This window comes from Cyclospora cayetanensis, unplaced genomic scaffold (genome assembly GCF_002999335.1).
Source record: "Cyclospora cayetanensis isolate NF1_C8 unplaced genomic scaffold, CcayRef3 CcayRef3_contig_11, whole genome shotgun sequence".
NCBI lineage: Eukaryota > Apicomplexa > Conoidasida > Eucoccidiorida > Eimeriidae > Cyclospora > Cyclospora cayetanensis.
The window spans coordinates 336,063-361,354 of record NW_020312048.1 but is presented as its reverse complement, the minus strand read 5'-3'; the positions used below and the strand labels follow the sequence as shown (position 1 = coordinate 361,354).

General features: G+C 51.3%; 3 protein-coding genes across 3 annotated transcripts; 1 reads left to right on the top strand and 2 right to left on the bottom strand.

Moving 5' to 3' along the window:
- Positions 1–6,745: 6,745 nt before the first annotated feature.
- On the bottom strand, positions 6,746–10,467 carry LOC34617526 (T-complex protein 1 subunit theta). The gene is made up of 13 exons (XM_026334775.1): positions 10,438–10,467; positions 10,160–10,289; positions 9,824–10,023; positions 9,526–9,670; positions 9,140–9,412; positions 8,802–9,086; positions 8,574–8,659; positions 8,351–8,416; positions 8,099–8,187; positions 7,703–7,871; positions 7,390–7,501; positions 6,920–7,186; positions 6,746–6,774 (listed from the first exon to the last, which is right to left on the bottom strand). The coding sequence occupies exons 1-13, from the start codon at positions 10,465–10,467 to the stop codon at positions 6,746–6,748; spliced, it is 1,881 nt and encodes a 626-aa protein (XP_026190560.1).
- A 3,303-nt stretch (positions 10,468–13,770) lies between these two features.
- LOC34617524 (3-hydroxyisobutyryl-CoA hydrolase, mitochondrial) lies at positions 13,771–17,826 on the bottom strand. The gene is made up of 14 exons (XM_026334627.1): positions 17,749–17,826; positions 17,430–17,536; positions 17,080–17,213; positions 16,820–16,966; positions 16,569–16,649; positions 16,320–16,431; positions 16,035–16,101; positions 15,757–15,823; positions 15,400–15,458; positions 15,113–15,262; positions 14,734–14,819; positions 14,463–14,598; positions 14,208–14,291; positions 13,771–14,070 (listed from the first exon to the last, which is right to left on the bottom strand). Exons 1-14 carry the CDS (start codon positions 17,824–17,826, stop codon positions 13,771–13,773), a joined length of 1,608 nt encoding a protein of 535 aa, XP_026190412.1.
- Positions 17,827–19,108: 1,282 nt separating this feature from the next.
- On the top strand, positions 19,109–24,468 carry LOC34617523. Its single transcript, XM_026334764.1, has 9 exons — positions 19,109–19,915; positions 20,183–20,965; positions 21,379–21,750; positions 21,914–22,208; positions 22,454–22,952; positions 23,067–23,250; positions 23,450–23,563; positions 23,792–24,305; positions 24,431–24,468. Exons 1-9 carry the CDS (start codon positions 19,109–19,111, stop codon positions 24,466–24,468), a joined length of 3,606 nt encoding a protein of 1,201 aa, XP_026190549.1.
- The last annotated feature ends 824 nt before the right edge of the window (positions 24,469–25,292 follow it).

The following is a 25,292-nucleotide window of genomic DNA, read 5'->3' as shown; positions in this document are numbered from 1 at the left end:
TTCTCCCACAAGCAGCGAAACCCTCCGCAACTGCGTAAACCACTAAAGCTTGCGCTTTCCAGCCCATTTCGTGAGGAAATTTTGCCTAGCGTGTTTTCGATGCTCAATAGTCCTAGATTTAAGCACCTCTGAGGGTCCGTGGGAACTTTGCGTCCCTACACGGCCAACTCGCCTGCGTGTCGAATTCTGTACACAAGCATGGGAATTTGTAAGCTGTAAAGGGTGCTAATACTGAGAGTTATTTGGCGTTTCAAGCTTCCGTAAAAACTGCCTGATTAGGAAGAGCATGAATTCGTGAGAGGATGGCACGTGGTTCTAGCTACTAAGCAGGAAGGCCCTTTAGTTGGTCGCCTTCTCATAAACCTCGTAAATTCCGCAGGTCCATCAGGACCGAATCTACAAGCTCGCAGCACAAAATCGAGCGCCGTTTTTCCATAATTTCCTGCTTGTTTTCCTTGGGTTCTGTCCATACAACTCCGTGGACTGGAGAGCTCGTTGAGTCCCTCTAGCGATACAGGTGGTTGCTGACTTTAAAATCATACGGAACAGCCCCGGATCGGAGAAGGGCTCAGTGTAGACCACAGATGTGGGAGGGAACCGTGCAGTGTAACATGCTATTATAATCCTAATCGACACAAGAAAGAACGTCATGCCAAGTAATTGGATTTGGGGGTACGTAGACGCGCAGACCCTGCAAGAGAGTGAAATTGGTGCGCTCTGGATACCCTTCTGCCTCAGGTGTGTTCACAGCGTCACACTATGGTCCGGATGTGGGCAGGTCATCAAAAGGCACTGTAAGATGCACGAATAAACTTTAGACCCTTCTCCGTAATGATATTTACAAAGAATCTGTGAAGCTTTCAAACATGAGTTGGGGATAATCGAACGATTTTCCGAACTGCGACGGAGATGGAGCAGGAGATGAAGTGGGCATACTTGCTAAGTGTGTCTACAGCGATGTCGATGCTATTTTGATCCTCGCCCTTCGGCAATTTAGCAATAACGTCCACAGTCAGATACGTCGAAATAGCTCTAGGAGAAGGAAGGTTTTGTAAAGGGCAGCAATCAACGGTTTTGGGTGGCTTCAGCCATTCACATTCTAAGGAGAATAGGGCCATAGTCCTGTGCGTCTGGACGCTCCCACTCCATCTAAATGAATGTGAGAGCTTTTCCGCTGCAGTGCAATTCTCACCATTGCCCCCAGAAGACACGACTGTGTGCTTTGCCCAAAGGCTCACTGCGGAACAAACGTTGGAAAATACAAGCGATAGAGTCCCCGCTCGTTTTAGACTGTAGCACATTGTTATCACGAGCACGTGCCTCTGTCTTCTGCGATCCGGACTTATGCAATAACAGAGAATATATGATGTCAGAAGCATATTTATCACACAATTAGGATTGAAAGTGTGAACCATTATAGTGTACAATTACTCGGGTCGGGTGTAAGGAGGAAAGGACGGTTGTGACAGGGCACTGCGAAAACCGAAGGGGTTGTAGGGCGGCCAATAAATGTCCTTGCTATGCCATCAAACTCCGGTGTAAGGGCACAGACTGGGTTTACATAGGTAGGCGATCGAAGAAGCAGCGACCAGAACAAATTTAGAAATGAAATTTAGCTTATAAGATACAAGCCCATAGACAAGCCCATAGAACCTTGCGACGTTCCTGTGGGTGCGTAAAGGTAAAGGCCACGTCTAAACTGCCTCAAATTTTTGCTGGATCTGACTCACTTCCTGCCGCCAGAGGTATCCCAGAAACACTACTATTGTTCAAAAAGTGAGGTTTACGTGCTTTCGCATACAGTGGCCAGTCTCGTAACACCTGAAGCACACGCTGCAGGTGATTAAGGTGCTTGTTAATGCTCCAGCCGAATTACAGAACGTCGTCTATGTAGGCAGCAATCCAGACCTCCTTGACAGTCTCACGGTTTGCTCTTGCAGATCAGCTGACGCATCAACAAGTCCGAGGTGCACAAAGGTACACCCAAGTTTGCGAGGTCATGATTGGAAATCCGTTTTATGCCTGTCATGAAGGCCTCTGTGGATTGGTAAGAAAACGCCTGTCAAGTCAAGTCCCGAGTAAACTGTTGATTCGTGTTGTTTGTTGATCCGCCAGAACGGGCATCTGGGTTTTCTGACTCACAATTATGTTCAGTGGCTTTGAGCCACTATGCATGGGCGGCTTTCCATTATTTTTCGGAACCAACACCGGGTTATGTCCGAATGCACTTGTCAGTATTCCTGTACCTCGAGGTTTTCCAGCAAATCATATGCCTCCCTGTCAATATTGTCTTCACGCATGCTCAGAACCGTCGTCTCTTACTGCGCTACTGGGCCGCCCGCATGAAGACTCTACGCCATTTTGTCCAAATGCCGACTCAGACCCTCCCAATCTAGATAAAATAAATGTCTTCATGAGATTAAGAGGCACTTTCTCGTATGAATTTTTGGAACACCTTTCCTTGCAGCATGCAGCAGTGGCCTGATATTCGTCTTCCACTGGACACACGCGTGGCACACATAGGATTGATACGAAGCGTTGCGCAAAACCATGTATTAAAACTAGCCAAGTAACAGGCATCCAGGTCATGAGGGAGCACAGAGGCTCTCATATGCTCTGCTGAGCCCCAACACCAGCCGGAGCACCCATATTTGCAGCGCACCCACTTAGCACCCAAACCAGGTTCATAGCATATGCGACACCCCGCCAGGACCTCGCTCACCAGATAGTTACACCCGACAGTTTACTGCTGAGCCTATCTTTTCCCCCATACAATAGGCTAGGGCGCGTTTAATGGGTAAGATGTGCAGCTTTCCAAAGCATTTGTGGGCAACCATTGATCTTGTAGCCATCCTAATCCTTAAAACTTTGCTAAAGTTTTTGGAATAATTTGGTTCTGGACTTTAAGAAGCTTGGCATGCTAGAATACTGCTTGCCTGCTTCCCATTTAACCCTGTCTATAGACCTGTGGGGCACTTTTCAAAATCGACAGTAGAGTCCTCTGGAATGTGGCCAGCACCTCTTTAACCCAATTCTCTGCATTCCGAGAAGTTGAAGTATACGGCAAAATTAATGAATCCCTTACAATACTGTGCCAGTTTAAAAAGTTAAAGATGCACAGGTAAACATTTTTCCCTGGGTCTCCGAGCCCCACAAGCAGTCTGGTGACCTGAAAACACGTGGGAACTGGAGAATTTCGCTCCCCACAAAGCCGAAAACATCACACTCTCCAACACTGCTCCTCCCGATACATAATCCTTTTCGATACCTATGCTGCGTAAGGTTCAAAGCTTTGTTTCATATCAGCAAGCAAAACTTGGTAACCAAATTCTGAGGACAACAACCCACAACACAATCGATTGTAATAAACATAATTATTGCATACCCTTTGTTATTTTCTGTTAGATCCTACCCTCTTTTTTGATTTAGCTTAATGCGCAACCGCAGTTCCCCAAAACTTGATAGACGTCCCCTTTTGCAGGAGTAAACATAGCAAAAGGCGACAACACTATGAAGAAGCCCCGCAGCTTGCAGTTAGGAGCCCATAATCATCCCAAACCTTCACTACAAGCGAGCCCACTATAGACTTTACGAGCTGTGATAATATGAACTAGCTCAGATTTAAAGTGGTATTTGACTGCTGTAGCCTTCTCAATCCTTACGCTGTGCCGTTCGTCAGCAAACCTGAGTCCTAGGAGCAGTACTACCGAGCAAGCAGGCAGAAGGCACCTCTGCATCACAAACTCCTTGTATACCATGTCCACTTCACATTGAGTGGCGAGGAGCACTAACAAGGCTCGATTATTGATATTAGTTTTATCAGCAGGATTGACCCATAAGGGGTCTGCGGGTGCGATGTAATCCTCGGTAGCCCGTTTCACTGCGCCACAGCCCGCGTAAGATCTTTCCATCTCCCTGCCTTGTAGCTTGACTTGCGAAGCAGCATGATTCCTCAGGGTTTAGTCCCGCTATTAAGGCTCTATCGCTTTTTGCATGCGCCTACAGTCCGGGGTATTATCGCCTCACCTTCCACAATGAAGCAGACGTGTTGCTGGGGGGCTGCCCGAGGCTGCCTACAAGCGCACATTCCCTCCGGTGTTATTTACGTTTTCCACCTGTCTGTAGTATTTAAGCTAGGGCCAGTCAACACAGTCCTGACAACCATAGGCTGTGAATCCCGATTCTGGTCTACCTCCTCGGACAAAAAATGCATACATGCGCTCTTTGTCTCTGAAAGCTCAATAATAGGTCAGTTGTGAGCATTCCACTGGTCATTTGTTCAGTGGCTGAGGCCCCTGCCCACCTTAAGACCACCTGACATGACACCTATGGTAGACACGAGGTGAACCACTAATGAAAGTAGCTCCTCGCCTAGTTTGTGGCCATCGTTAACTAAAGTGTCATATGTCTGGATAGCTCGATCTATTGATAGCTGCTTTTGCTTCAGTTCTCCACTTCTACCAAAGTTTCCTGCTGAGGTTGTCTGGTAGTGAACCGATGGGTCACGGCGCGTATGAAGGCTTGAACCGTATTAAATCCTACAGGAAGGTGAAGTTCTCTGCAATGATACAGCTACCATCAAAGAGCTCCTCCCTTTGACGGAACACTCATCTCTCTTCACTGGGGGAGATACAATGCGACACACATCTCCGTTCGGCTGATGAATTCTTCGATTACCTGCCTGTCCTTATGCGTCGCATTTTTCTAGTCAGCATAAGTTCTCCAACGAAATACGGAATTGTCTAACATTACGTCTCTCTCCACAAGTTGTGGACTGCCGTGTTCAATCTCGGCGTGCAAAAAAAGCCTCTCCTACATCAACAGGCGTTGTGTTACCGTCAAGTCTAATCGCCAGAACGAACTGTCTTTAGTCCGTTCTTCATGAAGACTCAAGTTGTCATACTACCAAATGATTTTCAAGACAGCAGAAAACAATCGTGGGAAAACGTTCGGGCGTCCCATTGCATCTGCAGCCACTGGATGAGCATAGAACATGGCCATCAAGCCATGCGGTGCTACAACCCGCACCTCTCCATATAAGGCTTCAATAGGGAAACACCTAATTTTATGCTTAATACAAACTTACTGGTAGGTTTTTTAGTAAATTTTCATAGAGCTACTTCCTTTCTCTGCCCGCGCCCCTCAGGGCTCCGACATGAGAGCAAAGGCAGAGCTAGGAGGCGCCTAGTCGCATTCTTTTAGCTTGAACCCTTACAATTAGTTGCACATCTCATCTAGCCCACATGGGCACAGAATTGAACATCGATTATGCGCAACACTGCGATAAAGAAGATACACGAGCAGCCAAACTAGATAGTCAATCCTTCAATAACATTCAATTAAAGTTAGTGGCGTAGTAGAAAATGTTCAAGCAGAGCTTAGCGCGTTACAGGCTAAATATTATGGGAGTTGTTAGAGGATGCAGCAGTGCCCACCCTAGCGGTACCTCTGCCTTCATGTCAGAACCTTAAGAGGTGGTGTCACGGAGAGGGGGGAGCTCTTTTGGGATAGACACTCAAGTACTTTATTGATTGTTTTTTGCTTTGTGGCTATGTGTGTCTTGGTGAAGACCGTAAGTCGAGTGCTACACAGCAATGACACGTAGTAAGGCCCTATGTGAGCAAGCTGACGTGGTAGGATGCGCTGCGTAGGTTACTTCACTACACTCGGAGGATATACAAAGGCCCACTGCTAAAATTGCGGCACGCACATAACCTGATGTAAACAAGGTGACCGGTGGATTTTTTTTAAAAAGAAAAAATGAGTATATTCGCCACTTCATTCTGGTAAGTCTACAGTGCAACAGGGATACACCATAAGAAAACCAAAGCAACAACCAGGTCTCGCAGAACCTGGCTCGTTCGGGAGCAATGGGCAAAAATTTGAATGGATCGTCCAACGAACGAATCCCTCAGATATCCAAGCCAAAGCAACTGCCTGAAAGGCCAAAAGGAGTTCAGGGGTTTGCGGCTAGGAAGACTATCAAAAACATACTAAACCCAGTTGTACATTAGTGTCTTGACTAAGTGTAGTCAAGGCAGATGAAGATGTAACAGCTATAGTTCGAAAGGTAATGGAAATGTCTTCGCATCTAGAGTCTGACTAAATTGCGGACTCCTGCGTTGCTTGGCATATAGCGGCTGAGTGAGGTCCGGCGGATCCCTTTGCAAATAGAAGCAGTTTGTGGGGTTGGTCTCTTACCCTGCAGGGACCTGTGCTGAATTCCAATTTCCCCTGAAAAGCGAGGTTTTCCTCTAGCAATCTATAAAGACCCTTATACTTTTAGCTGTTTACGCGATGCGGCAAGTCTACAAATCACCGGAATGCCGAATCTTCCTTGGGGCCTTGCGTGACGAGCTAGAGAGTTGCGTGGTTGGAGCCACAGTACGCTTGCAACGCCGTTTCCATTTATATTTATATTTCTCTAGCTTCACATGCACAAAACTAAATAAGGTGTTCGCGCCACAAAACTATCTGACAAATTAATTAAGTACGGAGGTAACTGAGCAAAAGAAACATTCAGTCCTAGCTCACAAGCAATGCACCCCACGCGTCATCTGCACATTGCACCAGAAAAGCTTCCACAGAGCGGTCGGGCTGCTCTTCAAGCAACCAAGCCATATGCAAACCCCATTGTTATTTTTTGGTACTACAAAGCACTGCCCTGCCTCCAGAGAAAGCGTAACGCGAGTCCAGAATACTAGAAGGCGTGCGACCGCCCTCCATTGTAGCTAGGAAGTGCTCCTTAGTCAGCATCTGGAGCTCCTGGCGCCCCTGCATGCGAAAATCAAACAAATACCGCACGCGTGACACGTACCATGCAGCACTTATTTGGAGCTCATGCTTGTTGCCGCTCTTTACACATGGATCTCACGAAGCGAAGTCTGGCAAACCTTGGGGGGCTGTGCACTCGACTTACTCGGCGCTGGGCCTCCAGCAGGTCGAGCCATTATAATCTGGTCAACACGAAGCGTGGTAATGGCAGCATCGAAAGCAAGCCTCGTGGCCCACGCTTTCGTCTGCATGTGATCATAGATCCCTGCTGCCTTCGCATCCAGGGTCATGTTCACCTTTGAGTTTCCAGAGGTGGCTCGGTTACCTGCAACTGGCGCTACAAAGGCATCCATGTTGACACCCTCAAACACTCTGCCAGTAGCATGTGCTGCATGCAGTGCAGCAAGCACCTCTGCAGACATAGGACCCACAGCCAAGCAGCTCTGTTTCCACAGGGGCATCAGCAGAATGAACATGACTTAAAATCTCTCCGCAGCTCATGCGCTTCTCCCCAAAGCTTCCATAATGCTGTTCACAAGGGAAATTCATCAATCCCTCGAAAGGACTGGTTATGAATATTTCCTGCAATGATACCATAAGCAACTAGCACCATACCCGTAGCGTTCAGGCCAGCGCTTTCCGAGAGAAGTCGTGGAATTGCTTCGAATGCCTCAGCAGCCTTTAAAACAGCGTACTGGTCAACGCCAGGCAGCTTCTCTGCCACCGCCTGAGAAAGTTGCGCCCTACCGAGCAAACGTCGTCCATGGGTAACTAATGAAAACTTCCTGTGCTCCCAGAAGACGAAGCCCACTCCAAAGGAACCAATAATGCGTTATAAAAAATTATTTGACTGCGCACTGCGTCACCAACTGACTGGCCACCCGCTGCCATTCTGCGATATCTTGTTCCTTTACACCTTAGTACACACCTGCAGCTTCCGTGCAATCTCCATCTCCGCTGCACCAGCGCCCGCAACAAATCTGTGGTCCTTGGTAAGCGCCTTGGCAAAAGCACATGCATCGTCAACAGCCTTTTCTGCCTCATCAAGGATGCATGGAGTTGAGCCGCGCAACACAATAGTTTGCACGCGGGTATCACTGCGGCATCACATCGCAGCAGCAGCCATAATTCAATACTCATCCAATGAAAACATCATTAATAGTAATCAGCTGACGAAAAGTTAGAGATGGTCATGCATTATGCCAGGCGAAACACAGATGCCAGGTTTGTTGTGCGAATCGAATACATGTCAAGGCAACGAGCGGCCTTGTAACAACGAACAACAGCGAGTGAGACACTGCTATATGACTGATTCTTTCATCACCGGCAAAGAATCTGCGTAACGCGGGTGCTCGAAATTTCAATGGTTTGTATTGAATCGGCAACTCCCAGCTCGTCGGCCATGGGTACACCCTGCATTTCCACCAAATAGACACAAATCACAAGTCAACAGCTGCAGAAATGGAATCTCGCCAAAAAGCTGCATAATGATTCCTCAGAACATCTGGATCGGTAGGCTACATCACAGTGAAAAGCCGAAAACCAAAAAGAAAAAAGAACAGTGGAGCTGACTGACCAGCCGAACCAGAGCCGTAGCGCCTAGAGCCCTGCACACGCGTCTAGCCTCGAACTTTGAAGGGACCTGAAGTACACAGGCACTGCCGATCACACCAACTATGCTCCCTTTAATCGTCGCCTGTTGCATAAGACACTTCCCTCTATCTGGTGGACCATTTGAATCAGGACAAACCTAGTCCCCGGGCTATATCTGCAATATCTGTTCTCCATCAAGCTCTAACCTTGATGGTAAGGATCTCGTATTTGTTGCAGAAATGCTGCGCTATATCTGCAATGCCTCCTCCATGCACGATAATCGCCTCAACACCTGCAACGGTCGTTGCAATACATGGATGACCAAAGATCTGCACAAGTTTGCTTGGACTACAGGCGATTTGCCCCACTGAACGTGGTAGTAGCAGTATACAGTCATACTGCACGTGTATGGCCATCCCGGCTGTACGGAGCACCGACAAACCCTAATGAAGATGGGCAACACAACACTGTGGTTTGTTTGGAAACCTTAAATGCACTTTCGAATGCACTACGAAGGCGGTGTGCATTGAAGCTTCGTAGCCCACCAACATTTCTAATCCCGCGAATCACTTCTTCCATCTGCGCCTCTTCACCCTTGGTAAAGTTCTTCAGCTCCTCAGCTGTATGAATCAGTACAGTGCCCTTTGCTTCGGTAGTTGCACATTCCAGTCCGCAGCCCAGCACCATAACCTTGCAGTTCTTTTTACATTCCACAGTGCCTGAAAGTTAACACAGCACGAAAACATGAAATTGACGCATAAGGTTGGCTCACGCTCCCGGGTTACTTCATGATGATCTACTAGAGATCCAAAGGTACACACAAATCCACACATTGCCAACTGACCGTGGGGAGGCCTGGTGATTACCATTCCGTTCAGAACAGTAGACTGGCTAAGGCGACCGCCCTGCAACTTCGCCACACGAATGTTATCTGGGTCGAAGTCCTCAAACTTGGGAGGCATCACTGAGGCGACAGCTGATGCCAAAAGACTCGAGAGGCCAGCCTCCACACATATTGGTTTGCTCGCCAGCACGCACTTTAGAACTGAAAAACACACAGCCAGAGAATCCACCGGCAAAAAGCTAGAGAACTGTAAGTAACGCTTTACCACCAATCTACCTTGAACAGGTGCTAGAAGCCCATGTGACAAACAATACCGGGTTCGAGTAGCTTCCCATCCTTAAGGTTGTCGACAGAGTGGCACGCAGCCTCTTCTAAGATTGCTGGGACTTTTTCCATGGCCAACTCGTAGCCTTGAATCACGTCGCTTAGGTGCAGTCCCTGTCGCAGCAAGTAGTCTGCCTGAAAGCACCGGCAGCGTAAGAGAACAAAAAAAAAAAATAGTACCTGCGGCTGTATACTAGTCAGGCGTGCAAGCATGCGCGCCTCCAGATGAGCCACTATTCTAAAAGGGATTTCGCTACCGTAGCGTCGAAACGGGTATCCCGCACGTACGTTAGCAAGGAGGTAACCAGATAGTATAAGGAGGAAGTTACAGCCTCCCCCCATTTCTTGTTTTTGCATTTCGGCCGCCATCACAAGCAGCTTTGCCGCAGGATGCTGCACCTCCAGTTCCTTAAGAATTGCCGCTGTATCATTTGTAACAAAGCGTTTCCCCCAAGCATTTATAATCAACTTGCTCAAGCCGCAAGGCCCTGCAGTAACACAGCAAACAATAAAATCGTGTATCACCAGCTGCCCCAATAAGTCAGTGGACGACTTCCGTTGCTCGCACCATGGATGACCGTGCATTCCTCGCAAATCCAGCATGAATTGAATCAGTATACTGACCTAAAGAGGTCTTGGTGATATCTGTGAGCGTTTTGCAGGCCTCAATGTTCTTCGCCGTCACCTCGTCGATGCCTGTGAAGGTACGATAGCCATCCTTCAGAAGAGCACCAAGCCCATGGCGATTCGAAAACTGGGAAAAACGGAACACACAAGAACACGCGGGAGCTATGGGAGGCGTTGAGAGTTAAGTTTCTCTCACGCATGGGGCTATGGTAGAAAACTTCCGATGTCAGAGACATGCGATCAGGCAGACTCAACACATTGCTCCACAATTTAACAATATACGCCGCATCTGCGTGTACCGACATTGCTTTTAGTTCTAGAGACAGTGCACTGCGCAAATATGGTATTTTTTGCCGGTGACGGGATCAGAAAGTTGAACACCCCCCTCAGACAAATACCACACTTTCCCTTGTGCATGCTACACCTGTGTTCTGATGTACGACCGGGTGAACAGCCCATTCATAATCATACTGGATGGTCAGAAGATGAAATCATCACTGGGAAATTCCAAGGAGGCTGATTTGGGCTGTCCACACATCACCACCTACGAAGACCTGAGGTACTGCAAGGCAGTCAAGGGGTACATACCATTTTCACAAAATCGGGAGGATAATGCTAGAAACAAATGCCAATTAGGGCCTAATGTCAAAGGCATATGTGGGAATGGACGGTTCTTTAGTGGCTCCGCTCTGTCGATATGTTCCCACATGCCGACAGCCCCAGCCCTGTGGAAGCCGGGGAGATGGTATTCAAGCCCGACACACTGGCTACTCTACCTTCTGGTTTTCGGGGTTTTCCTTACAGTAATTATGGGCAAGCGGAAAGGTGGTGCGAGGAACATTATCGGGCACTTTTGGCCCCACGTTCTGCCCCATTGACGATTAGAAAGGGTAGCACTAATTTCCTCCCAACTAGTTGCTGCGCTAAAAGGCGGAGTGACATAATGATCATAAATTTGCTGATGCATTGATTCCGGGGTGGATTGGATGAGGAAAATCAGCGTAGATGGTGACAATGACTCAGACAGGGAGCCGTGTTCCGTTGCTCCTTTCCGCCTTGTTGTCCTGCACTTTTTGCTCACTTGCCAGCCACGTTGCGAAAGGCCTTTCAAGAACTGGTGCCCATGCACTTGAAAGCTCTGTGGATTCAAGTGCCTTGGAGAACGGGGGGGCCCCATGGCATATTGGCCCTGCAGAGCTTGATGATAACCCGTTTACCTCTACGCGCCCAGAGCATGAAGCGGCACATCGTTTTAATGAAAATTTAATGGCTGTCGAGACATCACAATTTGGTCGGAGAGCTGGTACTGCTGAGGATATCCTTTCACCTCTGCTACCTGTTCCCGTGGAACGGGAAAGGAGCCATGCTACGGACGTCGGAGATGTGCAGCAGAAACCCCTTTGGGGAACCGATACACTTGGAGCATCTAGCCTCAGTAACTTTGGTGGTATTTGCCTATTATTACTTTCAGGAATACTGTGGCTTGTGCAGTCGTTCATAATGCAGCATTTGGAGATTACACGTGCGGAGTGCGCTGAGGCAGCTTATTTTCACCCCACCTCGATTGGGGTAGCGTCGGATCTCCTCCAGCGCCAGGGAGTCAAGTCCTTGCGTGCGCTTTTGACGCTACCGTACTGGCAGGGTTTGGCACTGGCAGGTGCTTTGAGGCTTTTCCTGGGTACCATGAATTGTAAAGGGCGGCGTCGTGTGCCGAAGGATTCCATTGTCCCGCTAAGTGGCCATTTTGAATTGTTTGCCGGTTTTGCGGTGATAGTCGGCCAAGAAGTACCATCAGACCTGATGGCGTATTTTCTGGGATCAACGGTCCTTCGTAGTCTCTCGTATGGCCTTCTTGTTGCCGGTTCGGTGCTCTTAGCTCAAAGTGCGTACCGCCGTCGCAAGTGGGAGAAAGAGCATTTAAAAGAACACTCCCGTCATCTGTTCAAGGTCAAACCAGTCGTGGAGCCTCCCACTGTCACAGAAAGTTACAAGTCTCAGTGAAAAGCATCAGCGTTTTGACGTACTATTGCGCAGCAACACTGTTCTTTCCAGTGGCTCCCCGGTGACCGTGGGGCTGTGGAACATCTACAACACAAACTCACGGCTTCCTGAGCTTCACAGTGAGGAAGATTTATTTTCGCACCCCGTCGCCGATGCGTGATCCGGAGGCAGCACCAAGATTATCTGTAAAGTGAATGGGTCGGGGCATATACCCATGGCCATTAGGCACCCTGTTCCTCTTCAAATTTATTCGCGTGAGTACGTGGAGCAGGGATACCATGCTTCAGTTTGGCACAGGCTGGCTCCTGGGTAGCTATATGCGCAAATGTGTAAGACCACAGAGGCCACTATTCATAACAGCTTTGGCTGTGCGCATCTCGAGTATTCATGGTGCTTACATCAACTCGAGCGCGAGCTACTTACTCATTTGCATGAATAAGCCGAAGAGGAGTGGAAGGAAGCGGATATGCTGATTGGACCCCTATTATCTTTTTTAACACCAAGAACGTCATCAAAATAGTGTCTGCCTCCTTACACTGGTAAACACTGTTGTGTGCCTGAAATTTGGTCGTTTGTTAGCTCTCCGAAGTGGAAGGCAGACCAATCGGCGGGCTCGTGCCCTCCCAATTTTCCACAATCTAACCGGCTACGAGAATCAATTTATTATGGCTATTAAGAAGAGCCTTTACCTTCCAACAAGCGTACTGTGATCCTCCCTGTAGTATATCGGGACCATCGTTGACGCTAGCATGTGAACCTACTTAGGGCAGTACAGTACCTTTGTTGGCCTTGCATAGTCTAGGCAGTGTTGCGGTTGACCTGTTTACGGCTGGCAGTGGAGCAACTGCGTTCACATCGGCATGCGAAAAGAGCGTCACCCGCCTCAACAGGTGCAGCACTCTACTTTCATTGCTAGGTAGTGTTTTTTTCCAAGCTGCTGTTTCAAAAATATCATTGTGTTGAGTTATTAAATGGGTTGATCAAGACCAGGCAGCTGTTGTAGAGAAACCTGACATCCCACTGCGTCCATGACGAATAAGTTAGTTAGGAACAGCTGCACTGAACGACGTAGTGCAAAAAAGATGTGCCGCTATCCAACGTCTCCGCAAGGAGGTGCCTAGCTCCACATTCGAAGCGAACATGATAGGCACTTATTGGGTGTTTCGCAGTTTAAACCGCTGGCCTTCTTCTGCCCACGCCCCTTTGAGGTCCAACATCAGGGGAGACAGACATTTAGGGTGCACGAAGCTACACAACTCGAGCACTCCAAGCAAGCACAGATAGCAGCGCACACCTGCTAGCGCATACGATTACAACACCGCGTACTCTTGTGTCGGAAAGAAAGCACTCTGCAATAAAGAAGATATACCAAAAGACAAATCAATTAGTCAATTCCCGACTTTTTAAATATAACGAACATAGAGAAAATCTGAGTGTAGCTTAGCCCCCTACACTCACGACATTCGCACAAAGCCGTATCGCCGTTTCGCGAAGAAGGTTCCAGAATAGCTTTTTGCCCTTGTGGTGCAGTGGGCTGCATGGACGGCGAGATGCCAGTCATTCAAAAAATGGGTCAAAAAAGCCGTGTTCAATCGCAGGCTGGAACACTAGAAGCCTTCCTGATTTACCACGTCACGAAACAAGTCCCAGCTCCAACGGGCACTTAGACGCGCCTGTTGTCGTTCACTCAACCCGGCACCCGCACCACCGGGAGTCATCCGGCCCACCAGAGGGTGTGCAGAAAAGGGAAACAAAGTGCGCTCCTCAGCTACGAAATCTGAGCACGTGAACAAGTTGAATGGATCCTGGCAAACAGCTATTTTTCCAGAAGATGGGACAGAATTCCTGGCCGCTGAGCAAGGTGCAGGCAGCGGTGCGAAGAATGGCTCGAGAGGAACATTTGCAGCCTAAACGCAAACCACAGAACGCCAAAAAATTGCTGCTTGGGTCTAGAGATACCCCAACGTGCGATAAGACAAGCGCCTACGCTTAATATGGCCGCCTGCACGGCAGGCTGTCACAGCAGCACAAGATTGGAGCTCACGTCTGCCCATGTTGGAGGTGAATAAACGTTTGGGGTTTCTTCTAGGAGCCGTGAACGGAGGCCCTCAACTAGATCCTTGCTAGACTAAAAACAGCAGAACAAAATAGTGAATCATTGCCAATTGATTCCTCCCTCGTAATGTCTATCCACAGAAAACATACGAGAGGGACCGTAAAATCCATCTTAACCCAGTGCCATCATGGAGCAGCCAATCAGAGGGCTGACACCCGCATCCAGTGGGACTGTGGTACGTACACAAATTAGCCGGACTGCCACCCGCAATTCATTCTCCAGAGCATTTACGAGCAGCTGATCGTCTACTGCTTCGAGGATTTGCTTCATGCTGTCATCCTGCACGTTGCTCGGGAGGACAGCTTCTAGGCGTTTGATTCTGATCCGGCAGAAGGAAACCAAGCAGCAGGCAAAGCAATTCCATAACGCCTTTTGGGCATGCAAAATGCCTAGTAACACAGCGATCGTCACCTATGAGTTAAACCAAAAATGAGTTTAGGATCCATGGCCTCACTTGCGCCACTCATGGGGGCTTATGTTGGCATCCTCAAGAATTTCCGATTGCAGGATTTTCTGCCTCCGCAGCAACTCCAGCGTTAGCTGAATGAACATTGATATGTCAAAGGAAAAGCTGTCGAATCTGATCCAGAGAATGCCCTGGTAGCCTCCAGAGTTGACGAACCTCCACTCCAGCGCCTTCAGGCTCGGCAGGCGTTCCAATGAAGTGAGCTCTCCCATGTACTGGCATGCTCGTTACAATATCAACCGCTTGCGAAGCCAGGCATATAGGTGAAATGAAAAGAGGAATGTGAGGTCTAAGTTGAAAGGCAAGTAAACTCGAGCTGTTTTCCCGTACTTGAGTTCACAGTCTTTACTGCAACATTGCCACTCACCTTGCACGCAAGTGGAGACCGCTGCCGGATGCGTGCAGCAACAGCCCTGGCCCAGGACGCAATTCGTTGTGCCGGCACAGGCGCAGGGAAGCCTCGCAAGGGGCGCATTCCTCTGCCAGTTGCGTCCAGAGCGTCTAACACCTCTTCAAGCTGCACAGACAACAATGCATCCTGCAAAGCCCTGTACCCATTGATGTTGTGCTCCTTTATCTGCCGGATCCTTGACAGAGGCTCTCTGCACGACTAGCGAAGGGCGCAGAGTGTACAGACATCCGAGAACCGCGTACTGTGGAATGGTGCAGGTGTTCGTCAATAATTTCCTCCCAAAGATCCAGAGAGTACGTGCCTGAGTGGCAAAAAATCAAATGTTGGTGCGTGAGCACATAAGACAGTCTAGCCCCTCATTCCATTACCCCGGTCAAGTTGAGTTACAGCTTCTCTCAGGCGAAGACGCATGCAGTTACTTCGCCGAAAAGAGACGTGCAAAGCACCCACAGCAGCACAGCCACAGCATGTGGCAGCATACGGAGAGCTACTCATCGCGCTAATAATGGACGTAGGGGCGCCTGACGGGAACCGGAACAAAGCCACCCCCTCTTGCAAATGAGCACAACCGTCGGTGTAAGTCCACCCCAAGGGCTCACTCGGGGGAAGAAGAAAATGTTCTTCAAGAAGAGCCTTCGCGTCTTGTTCTGATACTTCCAGCTGCTTCTGTATTGAGAACACACCACATAATGCCAGAATTTATGGTTGCATAGGGACCTTTGAACGCAGTTGGCGGCAACTGTGTGTGCACTCTAGTGAGAAAACAACAGCCTGGCGTCGGGAACGCATTTAGGACCTTCTGCTTATGCGTACTACAGCATGACCGAGCCGGCAGCCCTCTCTGGACCACAAGCTTTGTATTTTGAAACCAACTCACCTCTGCCGTCATTTCCATGAAGTGCAGCGCTTCTGGTGTCACCCAATATTTGCATAGACCCGACCACCTGAGTGTAGCAATTTAACACGAGGCAAGTGGCACGCAGCATCACTAAGGAGACCTTCATGGAATATATACATTGGATACAGCAATCGATATCCAGGCCGACCCTTCGACAGGTGTACAGATGCGTAAACCAGCGCAGGGGCGGTACAGGTGCAATTCAGCGCTCCATATGTCGAGGGCTTCGGCGAGTATATATGTATATATATGTATATAGCGCACACTAGATCCTGAGCAGTCAGTTCGTGGCCAGTTAGCGCCAGGAAAGCGCCCAAAGAACCTCGGAGACGGCCGAGAGCGAAGGTCATACCCATCGTGGGGATGAAGCCCATCGCTGCGGCGAAGACAAGGAACAAGGAGACACGTTCTGCCCAGACATTGACATGTATGAAGGGCAAACACGAGGCTCCGGATGCTGCAGACAACGGGATTCTACTGCTTCGACACAAGGATAGCTCATCCGCCACTCACATGTCGTGTCACACGAAAAAACCGAGTGCTTGTAGGCCGCGCTGCGATTGGAGAGGAAGCAAAGGGCTGCGCCCTCTCCCTCTGCAACATACGGGTGCCCATTTCAAAAGACGCGTCTATTGAGGAGGAGTGAAGGGCATCGCTGGGGTTCAAGCAGCTGGAAATGGATGGGCCAGTGGCTACGAAACTCGCACAGCTTCACGGCACTATCTGGAATCCACCAATGAAAGCGGGTAAGAAGGTTCACGCACCTGCGCGTCCGTTTAGCAAGCTCACGAGAGGCTTGCTGTATGAGTGGACAGCGGAATGCAACTCGAGTGCATTCTGGAGAAGCCACAAAGCAGAAGCTGGGAGGATCCCACCACGCGTCTGTGCGGTTTCAGCGAAGGCCAGAAGCTCTGTGACGAAGCATATGCATGAACCCCAAGATCCGATTTCAACTCTTCGAGCGACATCACCACTTATGGGCAAGGCATTTACATATCGAGAAAGAAAGAGGTCCAAAGCATACCTGACAAGCAGAGCCCAGCGGAAAAAAGACTTCGCCTGCGGCTGCTTAGGCAGCAAAACCTCTTTAGGGAGTTCACCTCCAAGTCACGCAGGCGCCGATACAGCCCAAAGACGGTTTCGCTGTCTAGCTTTCCTCTGCCAGACACAGAAATGTATTCCAACAAGGGCTGCATGCGCCGAGGGACCGCTGCATTAGAGCGAGAGTGTCAGGCATTCAAAACGGCAGCTACGGGATTTACCAGTTGGAACACTGGGCAAAGGACACAAGGGGCGACTCTATGAGGCAGCTACGCTGTAGGGGTTCAAAAATCTTCGAATAAAGAGTAGCCGGAACTGAGGGAGTCTTAGTACCTGTTGAGGATGCACAAGCCCATACCAACGTTGGACCTCTCCAGGACGGCTTCCGTCAGGGCGCCTCCCCCATCAGCATGCCGCCACTCTTCCGAAGATTCGGCAAACTGCAGGCGATTGCACAAAGATCCAAGTGGGTTATATGTCCTTCCAGTTCCCAGCAACATACAAACAAGCTGCCGACGAAAATGTCGGGAGAAGCGCTCAGAGCCGTGGGTGCTGCAAATTACAAACTCCCTTATCATCGTCTTTATAGGGAGCCAACAAGCACGGAAAGAAGAAGGGGCAAAATCCACTTCACAGCTGGTAGGCAACGCACCAAAACGGTTTCAGGATCAATGAATTCGTGGTCACTGCGGAAGAAGCCAGTCCTCACGTAGCGCCGGTGGAGGCGCATGTAGAGCTGTCCACAATACTCCTGTGGGGAGGCGTGCAGCTGTGTTGCACCTGTGAAAATGCCATGTTTTTGCCGATAGATACAAGAGGCAGTGGAGCTGTGACATACAGCTTTCCTGGAAGTACCTCTACATGCAACGGTGGCCGTGCTAGACACGGCTTTACCACTTGCTGAGGCTGCGCGGCACGCCGTTAATGCATGAACGCGTTTCTGAGGGGGTGATTCTCCTTCTGCAGGTGTGCATGCATCATCTCGCTGATCTTGGCAGCGAGAACCGCTGCTACGAGAAATGGCTGTTGCGAAGCCTCTGGAGGACACATACGCATCTAGCGCTGAATTCCGTCGACAGCTCCTCAACGGCGTCTGGAGGCACAGCCAAAGAGCCTGTCGAGAAGCAGCACAGCTCAAGGGCAGCCATTTTCTAGGGAGGTTGCGATGGGCATCTCCAACGAGAGTGGAAACGCTCCTCTGTGCCACCGTCATGGGGTGATGCACGTCAAGCACAGAAAGACAGAAGGGGCACGCCGCTCTAGAGGAGGGTGGCACTAAAGAAACGAGCTCGTGGCATGAGAGCAAAAGAAACGAAAAAACACAAAGCTACCAAAGAAGAGGCGCTGCGCAGGTTAAGCAAAGGCAACCAGAAAGCTCGAGGCGTATAAGGGGGGCACACAGAAGGGCTGGAGAAACTCATTCTCTAAGTAAAGTTGCTTTATATGGAGTTTGAGTTAGCAGCGAAGCATACGAAGGTTTTATGGTGTTGGGGCTCCACAAAGTCCGCATGCAGACGCCGTGGTCACACAGACGGCGATCAGCGGCCGATGGTACATTATTAGGAATGTGTAAAGCCATTGCTTGTCTTTTGAATCTGAAGAGCTAATTTCAGAGGTGCCCTTATATTGGCGCTGCCGGCGCACGGCCGCATTTTACTGCATTGGCTGAATTTGCATGCTTCTCGGTCCAGTGTTGGGCAACTGGCTCACCTTCCTCGAGATTTTTTTTTCGTTTCTGCATTTTGCTTCGAGTGAACACTAGTTTCAAGAGCTCTCTGTTGTTTGTCTGGAGGGGGGTTGGGATCGCCTGAAGAAAGCGGCGCAGGCGATGTCGCTACTCGGCCACGAGCCCGTATTGTAATGTCGCCGCTTTTCTCTAGGCGACAACGCTTTCTCCGAGCAAATTCGCTCTCAACTTGGATATCTTCCGTGCCTTCGGAATGCGCATTGCGCCTATCTTTTAGCTTAGAGAGACACCGGGAGCGCCGTGCCAAGCAGGCGGGCACGCAGCAATGGGGGAGGCGGAGAGGCCCTCCGTGCTTGAAAGTGAAGCATCCCCCTTTCCTAGTAGAGAAGAAGATGGGGCAGCGGCTGCCGCTATTGCCGCAGCTGCGGCTGCCGCTGCAGCTGATGGTTTGGTGTTGCGCGGTGGCTCTCGAGGTCCTTCCGACGCCGCCACTGAGTCGGATGCGTCTGAGGGGCTGTGTTCTCAGTCTCCGTCGATAGATCAACTGGATACTGAGGGGTTGCCTCATCAACGTCAGCATCTCATAAGGCGGCCTGGGCAGCAAGGGCAAACCGCGCATTCAGGAGTAGCGGGGGATATCGCGGCAAGCACGCCAGATGAGAGCTCCAGCGGACTTCCCTTTCGGCAGGTTATAAACGCTGCATGCACGTCTTCAAGTCTTCAACGAATTGCTGAGTCTTTTCGCTTTGTCGAGCGGGCTCCGTGCATCTGCGCAGATGCCCGCAGTTGCACATTTGGCGGCGGGGTGGGGCAGCTGCAGCAGAGGCAACGGCGAGAGGTGCTGCGAATGCTTATGCAGGAGGATTCCTTGTCCCCTGATCAGCAGAAGCGAGAAGAAGCTGATCCATTTTCCCTGTTTTCAACGAATGTAGCGGCTCTTGCTTCTTCGTGCTGCGACAGGCATGCCCCCCCAAGGGGACCAGTACATGGCAACGATGGCAGTCCTAATGGCGTTTTTAATCGCAGTGAAAATGCAGTCCCCTCGAATGCTGCCAATGAAGCTGGTGCGGGGTGCAACTGGGAGATCTTCGCGGCTGCCCTCGATAAGGAGCTGGATGCCATCATCGACACGGTGAGGCACGCACTTCCGTCTTTCTGCCTGTGCATGCACACGTCTTTTTTGTCCCTTGTGCATCCCACTCGGCTTGTGCGATTCAATGAACTGCACCGATTTTGCTGTGGGCCGCTTTCTAAGAGTGCGAAATCGACGCCGAGAAATATATGTGGCCTGGTGGCTTTGCTGAAGGCGTTACCAGAAGCGCGCTTTAGGGTATGAGCAGCAGTTTTGGCTTGCTAAAACGCCAAGCAGGTCATGCCTGTGTTTTGTGTCTACATGCAGCTCGACACCAGTGGAATACTGGAAAAGATGCAGCACTCTCTCGGCGCCTCCCTCTCCCCCGCCGTTTTCGCCTACCCCAAGATGCAAGAGGCGCGGGCTCTAGAGGCGGCAAGCCAGGAGGCAGCCAACGATACGAACCCCTCAACTCCTGCGGATACTCTTCCAGCGCTACATTCTGACTCCTTGACAGCGGCTTCTCGAGCAGCGGTTCCTGCAGTAGCCGACGAGGAGACCCCCCCGCAGGTGGAGTGCGGTGGCATCTTCGCTGCCCTTGCCGCAGTGGAGGCGCACTGCAACGAAATTTCCAAGAAGTTCGGTGAAAAGCTCACCATGCTTCGGCGCATGTATCCACAGTGGCACCAGCAGCACCGGTGGAACCAGCAGCAGCAGCAGGAGCCGCAGCAGCTAAAATACCACCACGTGAAGCCTTACAAGCCTCTGTCGTTCCATGATCGAGGGTCGCATATGCCGCTGTTTCCGTACCGCAACACAGCTTGTCCGCCGCCGTCCTTGTTGCAGCTTCGAGAACGCCGCAACAGGTTGCACAAGCTGTCTGAAAGGAAGGGGAGCTGGGAAGTGCGTGAAGATCTGCCTCATGTCAACGCCTCCTTCCCAGATGCCGCTTGGTTCTCCCTTGGGTGCTGCGCGGGCCGCATGTGGCGTCGGCTGCTGCTGGAAAGCGGCGTAAGCGCAAGCCACCAGCTGGAGCTGCTCAGGCTGCTGCAGGGGGATGACCTCGTAGAGGGCTGCTTCGTGATTGACACAGTTCGTAAGGACCGCACTGTAAGTCTTTGTGAGGCCTGCACTCTTAGGAGCTTCAGGTTGTTGGTGCTGGATTAGCCTCCAGGTCAATCGTGGGTGGACGGATTGGATCTAGGGCTCTAAACACTACCGCACGAGAGAGTTGAGGGTAGCCTTGATACTCCTGTAGGATGCAGATGAGTGACGGCGGAGCCCAGGCGTCGCGCCGTCGCCGCACGCCTCTCGAAGAGGTGCAGCTGAAGCTTGAGGCTCGAGGCTTTAGCACTTGTCCGATTGCATCGGTACTGGGCCAAGGGGTTTGTCATGTAGCGTGCTGTCGGTAGTATTCGGTGGCGCTTGTCGATCTCCCAGGAGCACGAGGTATTCAAGAATATTTAGGCGCAGCATTGTGACACGCAGTGCGTTGCGTTGCGGTTCGTGTGTGGACTGCGCAGCTGTCGCGGCGGGTTGTCGCAGGCCGTCGGGGACGTCGAGAGTTTATGGATGCTCTGTGTTTGCCGCATGCAGTGGTGCGGGGGTGGGTCGTGCGGTGTGACAGGGAGCGAGATCTCATGCTGCTACGCCTCGTGGGAGTGGAGGTTTATCCGGAGGCAAGTGCTTCCCAGGAAGAAAAGCAGGAAGAAACGTCCACGACTCCCAACCAGACAGCGGGAAGAGGGGCGGCTTGCGCGCCTGCGAGGGGCACACCGACGGGCACCCACGAGGGAGCCGATTACCTCAAGAGGCGTCTGCTGAGAGCAGAAGTTGACATCGGCAGCAGCGGGCTCTATGCAGCCCTACCAGTCGCCTCTATCCCCCGCTATGAGGTAACTTGTACAAGTATATCAATGCATCCAAGGCCCCTTCGAGCGTTCAGGCTCCGTTCTCCCCTTCACCATGAGTCCTTGCCCTTGCAGGAAGTGCAGCTGTGTCTGCGTGGCACTTACTCTGGTCCTTTCCGTTGGCCTCTCCTGCTGCGCATGCATTCAGTTTGTTGGCGGGCAGGCGAGCGGCTGCTGCGGCCGATTCGTTTGCGCTGGTACATCGGTGCGTGTCTGCCTGAAGCGCCGCGCAGCACCTGCAGGGAGCTGTGCGACCCTTGCGGGAGGCTTTCAGCGCAGCAGCAATGGTGGAGTCGTCGAGCGCCTTGCAAAGCAGCAGCACCAGCCTTTGTTGGATGAGACAACACTTAACGCAGCTCACGCCCACGTCGAGGCATCGGTTGCACTGCCCGAGGACCTCCAGGGCAACCCAACGCTTGTGGAGCTTCTCCAAGAACCTTTGGGTATGCGTGACTTTATGATCGGCTTTTTGTTGTGCTTGCTGCATGACGTGAAGCGCTGACGGAGCTCTTCGCTGGCATTTTAGGCTCGTTCATCCTCCTGTTCGCTGCTTTCCTGTTGCTTTTGAGTTGTTCTGGCGCTGCATTTGCGCTAGCCGGGTAGCGCATTTGTGTTGTGCGCACTCATGCAAAGTTGGGAGGCCTTTCGCCCCACGGTTTTCGTGCCGTGTGCTGCTCCTTTTCGCCAGGATTTTCAGCAGCATTGCCTTACGACGCTGCTCATCCGCAGCCCGAGGAGGCGGACTTTGAGCAGATTCACGCGCTGCAGATGCCTTCAAAGGCAGAGTCGAGGGAGCCGCTGCGTTGGTGGGATGGCGGCTCCGGGTTGTTGCAGAGTCGTTTGCCGTACATGTTGCGCTCCAGTGGTGCCTTCATGAATCCAGTTGCAACACACCGGCGCCTTCACGCCTTTTCCGCTCTCCATCTACTGGGGATGGCTCTTGCTCCGCAAGCGAAAGTGTCGGTTGCCGATAGCAACCCTCCGAAAGGTGCCAGTGGGGGCAGGAAGCGTGCAACGAATGATGGCAACATGGTGCTCGTGTATACAGAGGCAGAGGCTTGGGAGGCTGCCTTGAGGCGGCTCGGCGATGGCTGTTTCATGTCGCTTCTCAATGCTGCATCGCCGTGTGAAGCAATACGGTGTGCGCTTGCGAGGGCCGAGAGGAACCCTGCAGTGCGAGCAGGAGGGTGAGTGAGCCTGCGCTTCCTTCATTAGAGGCACCCTGCAGCCAGATGGAGTCGAACACGCAGCATGATACTCGTGAAATGTCTGTGCTTGCTGCTTGCCCATCGCTGCTGCAGTATTGGGAGACTTTTGGCTCAGGAGCAGGGTGCCGACTGGGCGAAACGCAGGCTCAAAGCCGGCGTGGCGTGCGCGAGGCGCGGCTACCTCGATCAAGCCCTCCAGCTATACGACTCTGCCCTGCAGCTTCAGCCGAATTATGCCGATGCGCTTATTGCCAGGGGGGCTGCGTATGCCAACAAGGTGGGTGAAGGGAGGCGCTGCTGATATCTTGCCAGACGATTTCGTTTTACCGCTCTGAGTCGGAGGGCTTGTTCGAAGAGGGGGGAGCTGAAGGCGACACACGACGTTGTGGAGAGGCCTTTGAACTGACCGACGGGAAGAGTGCTCCCGCAAGGTGAAAGACACTCCTGTGTGTCTTCTGATGTAATTTGCGTCGCAGCTGGACTATGAGAAAGCCGCGGCAGATTTAGACGCCGCCCTTGCTTTGGAACCCGCCAACAAGAACGCTGCGAAATACCGTGCAATTGTGGCTGAGCGAATGGAGGGCAAAGAGGTAAAAATATGAGTACCATGAGCGCCGAACGCAGCGGGCATAGTTGAGCGGAGCAGCGAGGGTGGAGCGTGCAGACGGGGCGAGCGCAGTTTGTTCGCGGCATGCACGATCTTTCTCACTCCAACAGTCCGGAGTGGCATTTGTGGTGCTCAGTTTTAAAGCCCTCGCGCACTGGACACGCTGAGTCTCTTCATACGACTGTTGTGTAGTGCGTTGTGGTTGCCATAGCAGGGGAAGCCTGCCGCGTCCGGCGATCGCGACAAAACACCGTCCCCAGATAGGAAACAATGCAAGTCTCCCGAGCATGCACGCCTGCATGAACTCCGTGCCAGTAGGGCTACAACGATCATTCGGAGAACTCCTGGCTCCGCATCACGCTCCGTCTCGAGAAATGCACTGACGAGTGCAGCAGCTGCGGCGAATGCGATCCTGGAGCAGGCCGCTGCATCGGGGATGGGAAGGGGAGCCTCATCTCTGCTAGGAACCAGCAGCGCAGTGGACCGGATTCGCAGCCAGCAGGAGCAGCAGCGTCAGCACCTCTTACACCTGCAGCAGCAGAAGCGCCGAGCCGAGTTGATGCAGAAACAGCTGCAGCACAGTCAAAAAATGGAGCGCCAAATCTTGGAGAAGAAGCGCATAGAGCAACTTCGCCTGCAGCAGCAGATATCACAGCCTTCATCATCCCACTCGAGCAACAGGAGCAAGGAAAAGTCGAATAAGAGTGACAAGAAAAGCTCGAAAAGTAAGCCCCTTATAATTTTTTGCCATTCATTCTGCTTCCTATTGAGGCTCTGCAGATTTAGCACTGCCACACAAGACGGTGCAAAAGCTGTCTTGCCGTTACCCTCGGAGCGCGTGTATTCGCAGGCAAGCGGAAGCGAAAGCACAGCGACTCTGATAGCTGAGAACAGTGTAACGAAGCGCTTTGTGCAGGTAGGCCTTCGGGAAGCCTTTAAACTTGTACTTCCTAGAGCATATAATACGTTATCCAGCAGCTTTTAGGAGCCTCGACGCATATATATATCCGCTTGCTGCATGATTTTAGCTTGACGGGAACACTGGGGAATGGCGATAATGAGACTGCCGCCGCTGCGGCACGATGAAACTGTGTTCTTGCCCAATTGTTGGCACCTCGTGGATGGCCAATTTGATGCCGTCTTCTCTGTAGCTAGAACTGAGGCCGAACTTATTGAAGCGGGAGTACCCGCCAGAGCCTCAAAGTGCATTGCCCTGGTTGCAAGAGTCGTCTGCACGTGATGGCTGCACAGCCGCTGTTTTCACTTGGCAGTGATGAAAGGCTGTACACCTGGATCGACTTCGAGTAAAATCTAGTGAAACGGCGCCAGCGTCGTACTGCTGACACTCTGCCTCTGTAGCACGTTGAGACCCATAGGTGTGCCTCACGCAAAAGCCTCATTCTAGACTGGGGGAGTGCCTAGCTTTCAGTGACCAGCTGTGCCCATGCAATTCCTTCAACGCAGAACAGAAGGGCGAGCGGCCTTCCACTCAGCCACACGCAACTAACAGCTTAGAACGCAGTAGAAACACCTGTTACTGAGAAGCGCAGGCCGATGCGCCCGAGAGCCTAAGGAAGCTATGCCTAAGACATCCGCCTGCGGGGTTTGCTGCCCAACGAGGGACTGGCTGCCCACATGTAGAGACGGCCACAACTAAGTTGGTTCGATTCTTGCGGTGGCTTTCTCGGGGTCACTCGAAGACAGTGGAACTC

Bases quoted from the DNA above. Each gene is read 5' to 3' on its own strand.
- LOC34617524 (XM_026334627.1), bottom strand. From the start codon at position 17,826: ATGCGCCTCCACCGGCGCTACGTGAGGACTGGCTTCTTCCGCAGTGAC. The intron at 17,537-17,748 runs GTGCGTTGCCTA...AATCGCCTGCAG, and splicing joins TTGATCCTGAAACCGTTTTG to TTTGCCGAATCTTCGGAAGA. The intron at 16,650-16,819 runs GTGCGTGAACCT...CGTATGTTGCAG, and splicing joins CTTGCTAAACGGACGCGCAG to AGGGAGAGGGCGCAGCCCTT.
- LOC34617523 (XM_026334764.1), top strand. From the start codon at position 19,109: ATGGGGGAGGCGGAGAGGCCCTCCGTGCTTGAAAGTGAAGCATCCCCC. The intron at 20,966-21,378 runs GTAAGTCTTTGT...TGGACTGCGCAG, and splicing joins CAGTTCGTAAGGACCGCACT to CTGTCGCGGCGGGTTGTCGC. The intron at 22,953-23,066 runs GTGAGTGAGCCT...TCGCTGCTGCAG, and splicing joins CCTGCAGTGCGAGCAGGAGG to TATTGGGAGACTTTTGGCTC.
- LOC34617526 (XM_026334775.1), bottom strand. From the start codon at position 10,467: ATGTCGGTACACGCAGATGCGGCGTATATT. The intron at 10,024-10,159 runs GTCAGTATACTG...GTGTTACTGCAG, and splicing joins TATCACCAAGACCTCTTTAG to GGCCTTGCGGCTTGAGCAAG. The intron at 8,660-8,801 runs GTGCTCCGTACA...CGACCGTTGCAG, and splicing joins ATCTTCATTAGGGTTTGTCG to GTGTTGAGGCGATTATCGTG.